General features: G+C 46.7%; 1 protein-coding gene across 1 annotated transcript; it reads right to left on the reverse strand.

Annotated features, from left to right (window-relative positions):
• Positions 1-96: 96 nt before the first annotated feature.
• LOC114582791 (protein tipD-like) lies at positions 97-9316 on the reverse strand. Its single transcript, XM_028704062.2, has 8 exons — positions 9187-9316; positions 7078-7267; positions 6489-6597; positions 4619-4650; positions 4331-4430; positions 3394-3459; positions 3036-3128; positions 97-1200 (listed from the first exon to the last, which is right to left on the reverse strand). The coding sequence occupies exons 1-8, from the start codon at positions 9230-9232 to the stop codon at positions 1078-1080; spliced, it is 759 nt and encodes a 252-aa protein (XP_028559895.2). The 5' UTR covers positions 9233-9316; the 3' UTR covers positions 97-1077.
• Positions 9317-12440: the final 3124 nt, after the last annotated feature.

Below are 12440 nucleotides of genomic sequence, written 5' to 3' on the forward strand. Positions count from 1 at the left end.
TGGTGAGGGAAATGCACTCTGCACATGCCCAGAGGCACTATCTTCTTTATTATATCTTCACATACACCATTGGGGAAAATAATTTTGTGGGTGAAATCTTGGCCTCTTTCAGAGAACTCAGCAGTCTTAACCCCCATCTACCTCACTCCTGTCTGGCCCAGATCCCATTCTTCTCCCAAAGAACCCAGGAGTCCTGGACACACACAGAGACCCAGCCATGATGGTTTAATTTGGCACCAAGGCAGTGTTTTAGGGTAGCCAAACTGGGATGTGGGGAAAAGAGAGAGAGAGAGAGAAAGAGAGAGAGAAATGTACTTTCATTTTTAACCCCTGAGCAGGGATGTCAAATCAATGCAGAAACACGAAGGGCTACCCATCTCTGCGTCTGTTGGGAAGGTGGTTATGGTCCCAAAGAGTGATTGGCTTCTTTTGTTAGGTTGTCATGATTCTTTACAATACAGGATTATGGGAAATGTTTCAAGCCCCAGAGAGTTCTGGGAACAAGCCCATGAACTGCATGACAGCAGCAGTCAACGAGACCACAGGCCCTCAGCAGCAGAGGATGATGCGATTAGTCACAGCTGCTGCAGAGGATGATGGGAAAGTAACTGAAGTCTTGGGAAATGATGAGGCTGGTCATAATTCCCTCGGAGCAAAGAGTGGTTGCTAGTACATGGTCCACTGAAGACGAAACTGCTGACGTCGTCATGGTGAGCTTGGCACTGGATCAAACCAGGAAGGCATCCATAGAAGCAACGCATGATGAGACGGTTACAAGCGTGGTGGGCGTTCATCACCAGCAGAAGAGCATGATGAGAAGGTGCTGATGCAAACAGAGCATGCTGGGATGGCCACATCCAGTCTCCAGTGGCAGACCATGATTTTGTTTGTCCACAAGAGCAGAGAATTATCAGAGGATAATTATCAGAGGATAGCCGGGTGTGTCAGCATGTCCTTAAACAGCAGAGCATGATGGGAAGGTTTCGACAATCATTTGAAGCACAGCATGATGGGAAGGTGTTGGTGACATAATTCTGTAGTGAGAGTTTCAAGCTGAGCCATCTGAAAGGGGAGGGCTCAAGGTCTCAGTGGAGTCTGTGCGAGGTACAAATAATTGTTGGAAGTAGCAGCTAGGACCCCACGGGGGCTGACATGAGTACTGTAGACACCTCCAGGCAGGTCATTCAGTACCCCTGTGCTCTGGCAGCAAAGCAAGAGAAGACAACACATCAGAGAAGGCAGAAAGCTGTATTCCCCAGATCTCTTCTTCCTGCATCCCACCAACCCTTTCCATCTCCTTTCTAAAAACCAACTATCACTGAGTCATGCAACCTGAGAACATAGGAGCATCTAGACCAGCCTCCTGTTTCCAATAGAGGCCAGGCAAATGCTTACAACTTGCAGGTTCTCAAACTTGTATTCAGAAATGTACCCTCCATTGGTGATTCTCAAAACACTGCCCCCTCAGTTAAGGTTACCAGATTTTTTTCAATGAATCTGGGGACACTTTTCAACTTCAATGGATTTTGTATGGGGACTGATTTGTAAATCCGTGGACTGTCACCGGAAAGTCTGGTAACCTTACCCTCAGTAGACCACCTGAAAATGGCTGAAAACCTCAGTGGGACACTTATTTTTGCTTGCTTCAGTGCCAACATGAAATTTGCAGATCAGATTTGCAGATGACACCAAACTGGGAGGGGTGGCTAACACCCCAGAGGACAGGATCACACTTCAAAACGACCTTGACAGATTAGAGAACTGGGCCAAAACAAACAAGATGAATTTTAACAGGGAGAAATGTAAAGTATTGCACTTGGGCAAAAAAAATGAGAGGCACAAATACAAGATGGGTGACACCTGGCTTGAGAGCAGTACATGTGAAAAGGATCTAGGAGTCTTGGTTGACCACAAACTTGACATGAGCCAACAGTGTGACGCGGCAGCTAAAAAAGCCAATGCAATTCTGGGCCTCATCAATAGGAGTATAGCATCTAGATCAAGGGAAGTAATAGTGCCACTGTATTCTGCTCTGGTCAGACCTCACCTGGAGTACTGTGTCCAGTTCTGGGCACCACAGTTCAAGAAGGACACTGACAAACTGGAATGTGTCCAGAGGAGGGCAACCAAAATGGTCAAAGGCCTGGAAATGATGCCTTATGAGGAACGGCTAAGGGAGCTGGGCATGTTTAGCCTGGAGAAGAGGAGGTTAAGGGGTGATATGATAGCCATGTTCAAATATATAAAAGGATGTCACATAGAGGAGGGAGAAAGGCTGTTTTCTGCTGCTCCAGAGAAGTGGACACGGAGCAATGGATCCAAACTACAAGAAAGAAGATTCCACCTAAACATTAGGAAGAACTTCCTGACAGTAAGAGCTGTTCGACAGTGGAATTTGCTGCCAAGGAGTGTGGTGGAGTCTCCTTCTTTGGAGGTCTTTAAGCAGAGGCTTGACAACCATATGTCAGGAGTGCTCTGATGGTGTTTCCTGCTTGGCAGGGGGTTGGACTCGATGGCCCTTGTGGTCTCTTCCAACTCTATGATTCTATGATTCTATGAACATCATCAACATTATATGGATGATTATATTATAAACAAACCACAGGCATTAAATCAGTGTCTTGTTGACCTGTTTGATTAATCCTGGTCAATCAAAAGGGCCTCAATTTCCATGTCAGAAAAAACAACAAGTGCAGGTCCAAATACAGATACTTTTGGTTGTTCCAGAAACTCTCAGCAAATCAGCTGGATGGAGCTTGCGGACCACCACTGGTCCACAGACTACAGTTTAAGAACTTCTGGACCATCTTTGATGGGGCTACACCATTTGACCATCTAACCCAGTACTGTCTTCTCTGATTAACAGCAGCTCTCCAAGATCTCAGGCATAGACCTTTCCCATCACCCACAATGCCAGTTTCCTTGATATTGAGACGCCAGAGGGTAATGAATTTGGGGCTTCTCCACATGATGCCTCTGCTCCCCCACTGAGCCACAGCTGTTTCCCACAAGCGACCCCAGCTAAGCCACCATACCATGAGGATTCTCCTGTCAATGAGCCGACATAAGTTATTCCGGCTCCCACCAGCTACAATATGGTCAACACCGAGGAAGTGGCAGGTATAAATCTGGGGAAGGAGGAAGAAGAGAATCAGGCAGAAGGACAGAATGAAGAAAGGGGAACATTTTGAGTCCCACCATGCCATACTGCCAGGAAGGACTAGCATCTCACTAGCACCTCACTAGAAGATGGGAAAGGGGACCCTCTCAGGAATCTAGTACATTTTATGACCAGATCTCTTTGGTTGATGAGGAGCCAGGCCTGGAGAACACACACGATGCTTAGCCCAAAGGAAGGGTTGGGAGGAATGGGGTCAAAAAAGGGTCTTCAACCTGCGAGTGGCCCCGGAAGTCTTCTGGGATGTCCATGATCTTGGAGCCAGTTTCAGCTTCCCAAATCTGGTTGAAGTAAAAAGTAGTATTTGTGTTAAACCCCCCCTTTTTAAAAAAAAAAAAAATCGACATTTTTGAAAACACATACATTATTTACACATGCACAGTTTATTTTTTAGCAATGTATCTCTCACTACTTCTAATTAAAGTCAAACTACACCCCCTGTAGGGACACGGGTGGTGCTGTGGGTTAAACCACAGAGCCTAGGACTTGCCAATCAGAAGGTCGGTGGTTCGAATCCCCACAATGGGGTGAGCTCCCGTTGCTCGGCCCCTGCTCCTGCCAACCTAGCAGTTCGAAAGCACATCAAAGTGCAAGTAGGTAAATAGGTACCGCTCCGGTGGGAAGGTAAACGGCGTTTCCGTGCGCTGCTCTGGTTTGCCAGAAGCAGCTTAGTCATGCTGGCCACATGACCCGGAAGCTGTACGCCGGCTCCCTCGGCCAATAAAGCGAGATGAGCGCTGCAAGCCCAGAGTCGGCCATGACTGGACCTAATGGTCAGGGATCCCTTTACCTTTACACCCCCTGTGGGATTTGACTTAGTTTTTAATTATTAGCAAACTTGAGGGGGCTGAGTTTTGGGGAAAGAGAACCCTGAGCTAGAATATTTAATCCTTTCTTCACTTGCCCTAAATATAAATCAATCTTCCCCCCTTCAAGCTGCTTAGGAAGCTCCTTATCCCAAAGCAGACCATTGGTCCATCTAGCTTAACAGTGACTGGCAGCAGTTTCCCAGCCGTACCTGGAGGGGCTGGGGATTGAACCTGGGACCTTCTGCATGCAAAGCGAATGCTCTGCCACTGAGCCATGGACCCTCCTCACTCCACCAGGGAAAAATATAGCCACCTCCGAAGCACCTCTTTCTCCAGTTCTCACCTGCAAGGTGTTGTTCCTCCTCCAGGAGCCTGTCAGGATATGTGTCCCGGTTTTGTCTATCGAGACGGCATCACCACAGACGTGAGGCCCAGAAATGCGCCTGTGGCAAAGGTGGAGCAAGGGTGTGGAGGAGGAGGCGAGAGCAAGAAGAGAGGGGAAGAATCATTAAAGGCTGAGGAGATAAAAAAGAAAAGAAAAGCAGGAAGGTGGGTGGGGAGGGCGAGAGAAGATTGAGGGTGAGAAGGGGAAGGGCAGTGGGGGAAGTAGGGGGTGGCTGCGCAGGCGTACCGTAAGGCATGTGATGACTGCATGCTCCAGAACTGAGGGGACAGAAGCCAGAGAACTGAGGTTAGGTGGGGTTCTCCCTCCAGCATCTGCCTGATAACATTTCCCTTTTGCCTAAGCTGACAGAGAAGCAGGGGTTGCTGGTGCCCCTTGATAGGGCAAAAGACAGGGAGTCCAACAGTAGGTGGTGCCAGAGCTAATGTCAGGCAGAGCCAACTATTGTTTGCTTTGCTCCATCCTCCTCTTCCTTGCTGAGCACGGAGACTGAGGAGGAGGCAGTTGACAGGCAGGGTCACCCAATGGGCTGGCTGTAAGCAGGAAGGCTGACAGGTGGGGCGCTGCCTAAGGGCAGAATTACCGTACTTTTCCATGTATAAGACTATGTTTTTTTACAAAAATATATATGATTAAAATAGGGGGTCGTCTTATGCATGGATAGTGCATAGTGGGGACGTGGGATTGGTTGATGTCACGAGCCGGAGATTGTCAGCAGCGTGTTATTGGTGGCCTTGGCAAGGGGCGGTGTCGATTCGTCAGTGGCGTAGCGTGGGGGGTGCAGGGGGGGCCGGCCGCACCGGGCGCAACATCTGGGGTTAGGGCAAATCCACAGGTTAGGGGGTGCAAATCCACGGGTTAGGGGGCGCAAATTACTTGCCTTGCCCCGGGTGCTGACAACCCACGCTACGCCACTGCGATTCGTTGTTGATTGTTTCTGCCGCTGAGGGGACAGATATTAGGAGGCTGTTGCACGAGTGTTAGCGTAGGTCAGGTGGGTGTGTGGTTTTCGGTAATCCTCCCCTAAAAAAAGCTCAACAACTCTGAGCTCTCCTCCCTCATTTTCTGTACAGTGGTACCACTGGTTAAGAACTTAATTCATTCTGGAGGTCTGTTCTTAACCTGAAACTGTTCTTAACCTGAAGCACCACTTTAGCTAATGGGGCCTCCTGCTGCTGCCGTGCTGCCGCTGCATGATTTCTGTTCTCATCTTGAAGAGAAGTTCTTAACCCGAGGTACTATTTCTGGGTTAGAGGAGTCTGTAACCTGAAGCGTCTGTAACCTGAGGTACCACTGTATTTTTAGTCCCCCAAAATAGGGGGTGTCTTATACATGGGGGCGTGCTATACACAGAAAAGTACAGGAGCTTGGTAGGAGAGTGTCCCATTTCCCCTAATGGACCAGCCTCTGCTGCAAGGGAGGAAGGCCAGTGGTGTCTAAACTTCCTTCCTACAGCATGGCCAAGCCAAGATATTCTGCCACCTGAGGCAAAAGGACAATATGACGCCCCTTCCATGTACAGATATTGACTAGACTGGTGGTTGAATCACACCGGTAATGGGACAGCCGGTTAGCTTAGAGGGCACAGGGCAGACCAAATGACAAATACAGCTCTGTCCTCCAAACATTTTCCTTCCAACCCTGTAACACCTGCTGCCTGAAGTGGCCATCTCACACTGGCCTTCAAAGAAAACAGTCAGGACTTGGGAGCCATTGATTTGCTGCAGAACTCCTGCACATTGCAAAGGATTCTGGGAGATGCTAACGTCCTGCTGGAATTTGGAGCTGTGCCCCCAACAAATTGAGAGTGTGCCCTAAAATATGGTGCCAGTTTCAGGATTTTTTTGCCAGGGCTGGAGGTGGAGACTTGGGCCTCCCTAATCTGGAAGAGGTGTATGTGCAGAGAATGCAAGCAGAGAATTTTTCCAAGATGCCTTTGAGCTTTCTGTGGCCTTAACAATTACTTGACCCAACCCCCTCTGGAGCTGGGCCTGAATACTCACATTGCACATTCCCCAGTAATTCAGCACCACCAACACTCATTTTTGCCCCTCACCTCACCCAAGCCTTCTACTTCCCACATCACAGACCCCATCACCTGCACTGTGTCATCCCATCCTCCAGAGATAAATCGTTCATCATTTTCCGGGAAGAAGGTCAGGGCATAGACCCGGGACGTGTGCCCATCCATCACAGTGGGGGAATAGCTGGAGGAAGAAAAGAGTTGCTGCTTAGGAAACCAAAAGCCAGCCAAAACACACACCCTACTAAATCCAGTGCACTGCATGTACTATTCCCCCTATTAGTACTGCCCGGTGTCCTACTACCAGCATAAAGGTAAAGGTAAAGGGATTCCTGACCATTAGGTCCAGTCGTGACCAACTCTGGGGTTGCGGCGCTCATCTCGCTTTATTGGCTGAGGGAGCCGGTGTACTGCTTCCAGGTCATGTGGCCAGCATGACTAAGGCAAACCAGAGCAGCGCACGGAAACACCGTTTACCTTCCCACCGGAGGGGTACCTATTTATCTACTTGCACTTTGACGTGCTTTTGAACTGCTAGGTTGGCAGGAGCAGGGACCGAGCAATGGGACCTCACCCCGTTGCGGGGATTCGAACCGCTGACCTTCTGATCGGCAAGTCCTAGGCTCTGTGGTTTAACCCACAGTGCCACCCACGTCCAGCATACCTTGGGCTAAAAGTCTGGATTTTCGCCCAGGTCTGAGCATCATACATGTAAATCCCGGGTCCTGCTCCGCCTGTGATGAACTTGGAGCCAGAAGGGTTGAAAGAGGCAATCATTGTCTGGCGGTCCTCCGTTATGGTTCTCACGCAGGTACGGGAGGGAACATGCCACAGTTTCACTTTCCCACCGGAATCTGTGACGGAGAGAGTGAGTGGCCAAAGGATTTATTACGACATGAAAGGTAGGCTTCTGAGACAAATATTTTCATGGGGCATAGGCAAGAACAGAACGGAATTCTGAACAAATTTTTCTGACTTGAATCAGCTTGCAGAAATCCACATTCACCATTGAGGAAGCTGCCAGATTTTGGAGAAGACCCAGTTGGAAGTACCGTATGTGACAAGAGGGTTTAATAGTATTCAGGGTCGTGTGTACTTATGGATAGGTGAATCAGTCCATTTCGGTTTCTCTGTTTTTCATTCTTCCAACCTTGAGTTCGGTTGCCCACATTTTCACAGCATTTTGTGATTTATTTATTTTTTTAAATCATCATGGAAATTCATCATTATTTTAGCTCAAATTTCTCCTACACATTTTTGTATGTAATTTTGCCTAATCTGCAAATGTTTACAAATCAGTTTTTCATACTTTTGTATGTTCCTTTATGCCCATTTTACTCTAGCATATGCATTTTGGGGCACATTATTTAGCCTAGAGCACTATGCTACAAAATTTGGAGAGGTACAAATTGTGAAGGATGGTTTCAGAAAGAATGAATTAGGTAAATGTAAACTGAATCAAATTACTTTCCCATCTCTATGTGTACAACACCTTAAAAATAACTAAACATGAAAGAATCTGCAGCAGGAAAAGCTGGGTTTTGAGACCTGTATCAGTTTTGTATAATTTATTTTCCTTATTTTGCTACTTTAATCCTTAATATTTTGCTAGTTGTGAGAGAAACAAAATAACTGATGTTCCAATTCCAACCATTGGGAATCTTATTTGGCACCTTTCTGGATTCTGAGTTTGTGACAAGTCATTTCCCACACACTTTCACCACAGGGGCTAGAATATTGGCTTTAAAAGAGAGAGAAAAGATTCTGTACCCATTTCTACACCCATTATTTGCCTTGCACATAATGCTGACATAAGAACAGCGCTGCTGGATATGACCAAAGGCCTTTATTATCTAGTACATTGGTACCTCAGGTTACAAACACTTTGGGCTACAAACTCCACTAACCTGGAAGTAGTTACCTCGGGTTGCGAACTTTGCCCCAAGATGAGAACGGAAATTGCATGGCGGCAGTGCAGTGGCAGCAGGAGGCCCCATTAGCGAAAGCACGCCTCAGGTGAAGAACGGTTTCAGAACAGACTTCTGGAACAAATTAAGTTCGTAACCCGAGGTACCACTGTAGAGACAAACCTTGGCTGTCGAACGTAATCCGTTCCGGAAGCCCGTTCGGTTTCCAAAATGTTTGACAACCTAGGAGCGGCTTCTGATTGGTTGCAGGAGATTCCTGCACTCAAGCTGAAACCGCATCAGACGTTCGGCTCCCAAAAAACTTCTAAAACCGGAACACATACTTCTGGGTTTTCAGCGTTTGGGAGCTGAAACGTTCCAAAACGGAGCTATTCGAGAAGTGAGGTTTGACTGTATCCTGTTTCCCAGAGTGGCCAGTGAATAACTCACAAACTTTAAGAAGAGATATTTTCTTCTTGACTTTTCTTTTAAAAATCCTTTTTACTGATAATGGAAACGATGAAAGGGTGGAGGAGAGTCAAAGGATTCAGAGAATCCTAAATGTTGATGTTGATGTTTAAATTAAAATTTGCAATGTAAAACTTAATAAAAAAGGTTTTTTAAAAAAATCCTTTTTACCGGAGCCCTCTCTTTTTTTTTGACATCTGAAGTCAAATGTGGCTGTATTGGTTGTCTTTGGCAATTGTCTATGGATACACATCTTGAATTTGGCACCACTCTGACAGTCACTGTCTGCCATCAGTTCAATAGCACATGTGTCATGCACCTGGTCCTGGGGGTCATTAAGGCTGAAGTCCAGGGTTGCCTCCTCTCTGGTCAAAGGTCAAGGGAAAGGTGTTACTCACAGGTGGCAAGCAAGACATCCCCGTTGTGAGCAGGACCACGAGGCATAAAGTGCAGGGAGGTGACAGGTAACCCAAGGGCTACAGTCTCGCTGTCAGCAAGAACTTGATGAAGTGACCCATCGTTGACAGAAAAAACCTTAATCAGAGAAGGGGAAAGAGGCTGTCAGGAACGCAAAGAGGTGGGCAGAACACAACACATGAACACACCATGCATAAGATCATGTAAATCGAATCAATTTACCTCCCCATTTCTATGTGTAAAGGTAAAGGGACCCCTGACCATTAGGTCCAGTCATGGATGACTCTGGGGTTGCGGCGCTCATCTCGCTTTATTGGCCAAGGGAGCCAGCATACAGCTTCTGGGTCATGTGGCCAGCATAACTAAGCTGCTTCTGGCGAACCAGAGCAGCGCACGGAAACGCCATTTACCTTCCTGCCAGAGTGGTGCCTATTTATCTACTTGCACTTTGACATGCTTTCAAACTGCTAGGTGGGCAGGAGCAGGGACCGAGCAATGGGAGCTCATCCCGTCGCGGGGATTCAAACCACCGACCTTCTGATCGGCAAGTCCTAGGCTCTGTGGTTTAGACCACAGCGCCACCTGCGTCCCCATTCATCTCTATGTGTACCACAGATTAAAAATAACTATTCTCATGGAACAAAAATCGGAGTCTTCAGAAGATGGCACTCCAAGGTCTCTGCACAGCATGAGCTGCGAGATACCATTTGTGTAGAGCTCAGCCCATAATATGAACCCCAGGGAGTGGACTAGCACATCGGGACTGGCTTCAGATGGTGGCAGAACTGGGCATCTGCAAGGCCCCAAGACCAGCAGAGAGCACTCGGCTCTCCACTTTGCAAAGGTTATTCAAGAAGATCAAATGTAGCCTAAGATTATTCTCATTTTGCATGTCCTGACTCTTCTAGATTGTGTTTGTGTGTGAGAGGGTGTCCAGTTTAGGGTGCCATGTCCGAAGGACCTCCAATCCTGGAACCAGCTCTGCATCCTTTAGAGAATGGGACAAAAGCCAGCCCAGCTTATGAGATGGACATCTTCATGGAGCACGGTCTTTTGCAGTGGAAACAGAACGCGGTGCAGCTCACAATATAGATCAAGGTTGGTGAGCCAGCAGCTCAAGGGCCAAATCCAGCCGCAGTCAATATTTTGTCTGGACCATAATAACCCATGAGACTGACCTTAATGGTACCAGTGCGTATTCCTGCTGCAACCCGTGTCCCTTCATTATTGAACTGGCAGCAAAGAAGCTGATCTCCACAATCTCTGTTGAGGAAGGGAATATATGCCCAGATTATTTGCATTTATTTATTTAGTCTATCTGTTAGTCATTTTTGCACTAGAATTTTAGGCTGTCTTTTAATAAAAAAACAAAAAAAACTATAGGTCTTCATATAGGCCCATAGGCCAACCTGAATGCCCTCTGGAGACTTTGATCTACAACTCACATCAGTTGATAGGAATTGTAGTCTAAAATAATTAGAGGGCACCAGGATGGGGAAGGCTGCTATAGGCCTTTATTTTTCACCTATTGGCCTTCATGTATAACAAATGAAGTTATAAATAATGAAAGCATACGATCCACAATAAAACAAGATCAAATGACGCAGTCACTGTGCAGCCGAAAGCCACCCCGTCAAATAAAACAGATGAAGGCGACTTGATCAAGGCAAAGGACTGACAAAGACATCAGGGTTTGACAGCTTATAAAAAGCCCACAGATTTTTTTATTTTTTAATACAATTATCCAAGGGAAGGAAGCTCCACAGGCTAGGCTGCATACACAGTATATTTAAAGCACACTTCACCCGCCCACCCTCAATATTTATGGGCAGTGTAATTTGCCGTCACAGAACTATAATTCCCTGCATGCTTAACAAACTACAGTCCCCATAATTCTTTGGATGGTGTGGGAGGAGTGTGATTTATATAGGCTTTAAATGCACAGTGTGTGTGCCGCTCTAGATGCCACAGAAGAGAATGCTGCCACATGTCACCATCAATCTTGCTTCTGATTGCGGTGGGAGATGGTGAAAGCAAAACCATCATCAGAGGCCAGCTGGGCTTCTGGAGACAGCCCACACCCCAGCAGAGGTCACCCTGACAAGAGCCCACTAGAGTGTTTCAGTGAGCAGATGACCCAGGGAAAGCCAATGCCATGTGTTCCAGATGTTGTGGGACTACAACTCCCATCATCCCTAGCTGTTGGCCGCTCTGCCTGGGACTGATAGGGAGTTGTAGGTCTACCACATCTGGAGGGCACCATGTTGGCATCTCCTGAGATGGACTCAGAGAGAGTGCCTTTCCTAAGAGGCCTCCAAAAACTGGAGTCAACACTAGAAGCGTGGGCAGGTTCATTTGGGGGGAGAAGGTAGTCCTTAGAGATATCCCAGATATCAGCCATGAAAGGCTGTAAATGTAATCACCAGCATTTTGAAATATGTAGGTGGTCTGGGTGAATTTTGAGGGGACAGGGGTATGTAGCATCTAGGGAGGGAAAGGCCTGCCAATTTTGTAAGGTAACCAATATACTTAAGTCTAATTAATGCACGAAGGGGTTAAAACCATGAAGCAAGCTGTCCTGCCAGGCTTAGCTCACCTTGGCTTGGGAAGGACTCTGTAATCAAGCCTTTGTTCCCCTCCAATCCACCTGATGAACTTGGTTTGTGAAGAGGCTAAGCTGGTTGCTCCAGCTTAGGCGAATAGCTCTAATAAGCTTCTCTTGAGTTCCTATACCAATAATTTAAGAACTTTCACTACTGTGACTATGGCAGGTTTTACTGCCTGTGCAGCTGAATGCTGTATAGAAAAGCACATGAATCTGACCTTTAGAGAGTTTGTAAGTAAACAATCTTTAATTTATCAAATGTGTGGTCTTTTTTCTCTGCTGAGAGAAGAGGGAAGTTTTGGAATTTACAATGGCATATTTTAAAGGCCTATCTTTCTGTGCTTTACCTTGCTGCGTATTTTGTGATTTTAAATCTCTGCTGGGGTTCTCCTCGGGAAAATTCTTCAGCATTTTAGTGCAAATTTCTCTTAATAAACCCATTTTTTCCTGCAGATTTGACTACTGTGCACATTTTTTGCAACCAAATTATCCTAACAGAATTCAGTTCAATGTTGTTTTCACCAATAGACTCATTTTTATGCACACTTCAACCTAATGTATGCATTTTGGCAAACAGTATTTGCAAAATCAGGATAACTGAATTTCGAAGGCCATCTTTCAGTTTCCATA

This window comes from Podarcis muralis, chromosome 13 (genome assembly GCF_964188315.1).
Source record: "Podarcis muralis chromosome 13, rPodMur119.hap1.1, whole genome shotgun sequence".
Lineage (NCBI taxonomy): Eukaryota > Metazoa > Chordata > Lepidosauria > Squamata > Lacertidae > Podarcis > Podarcis muralis.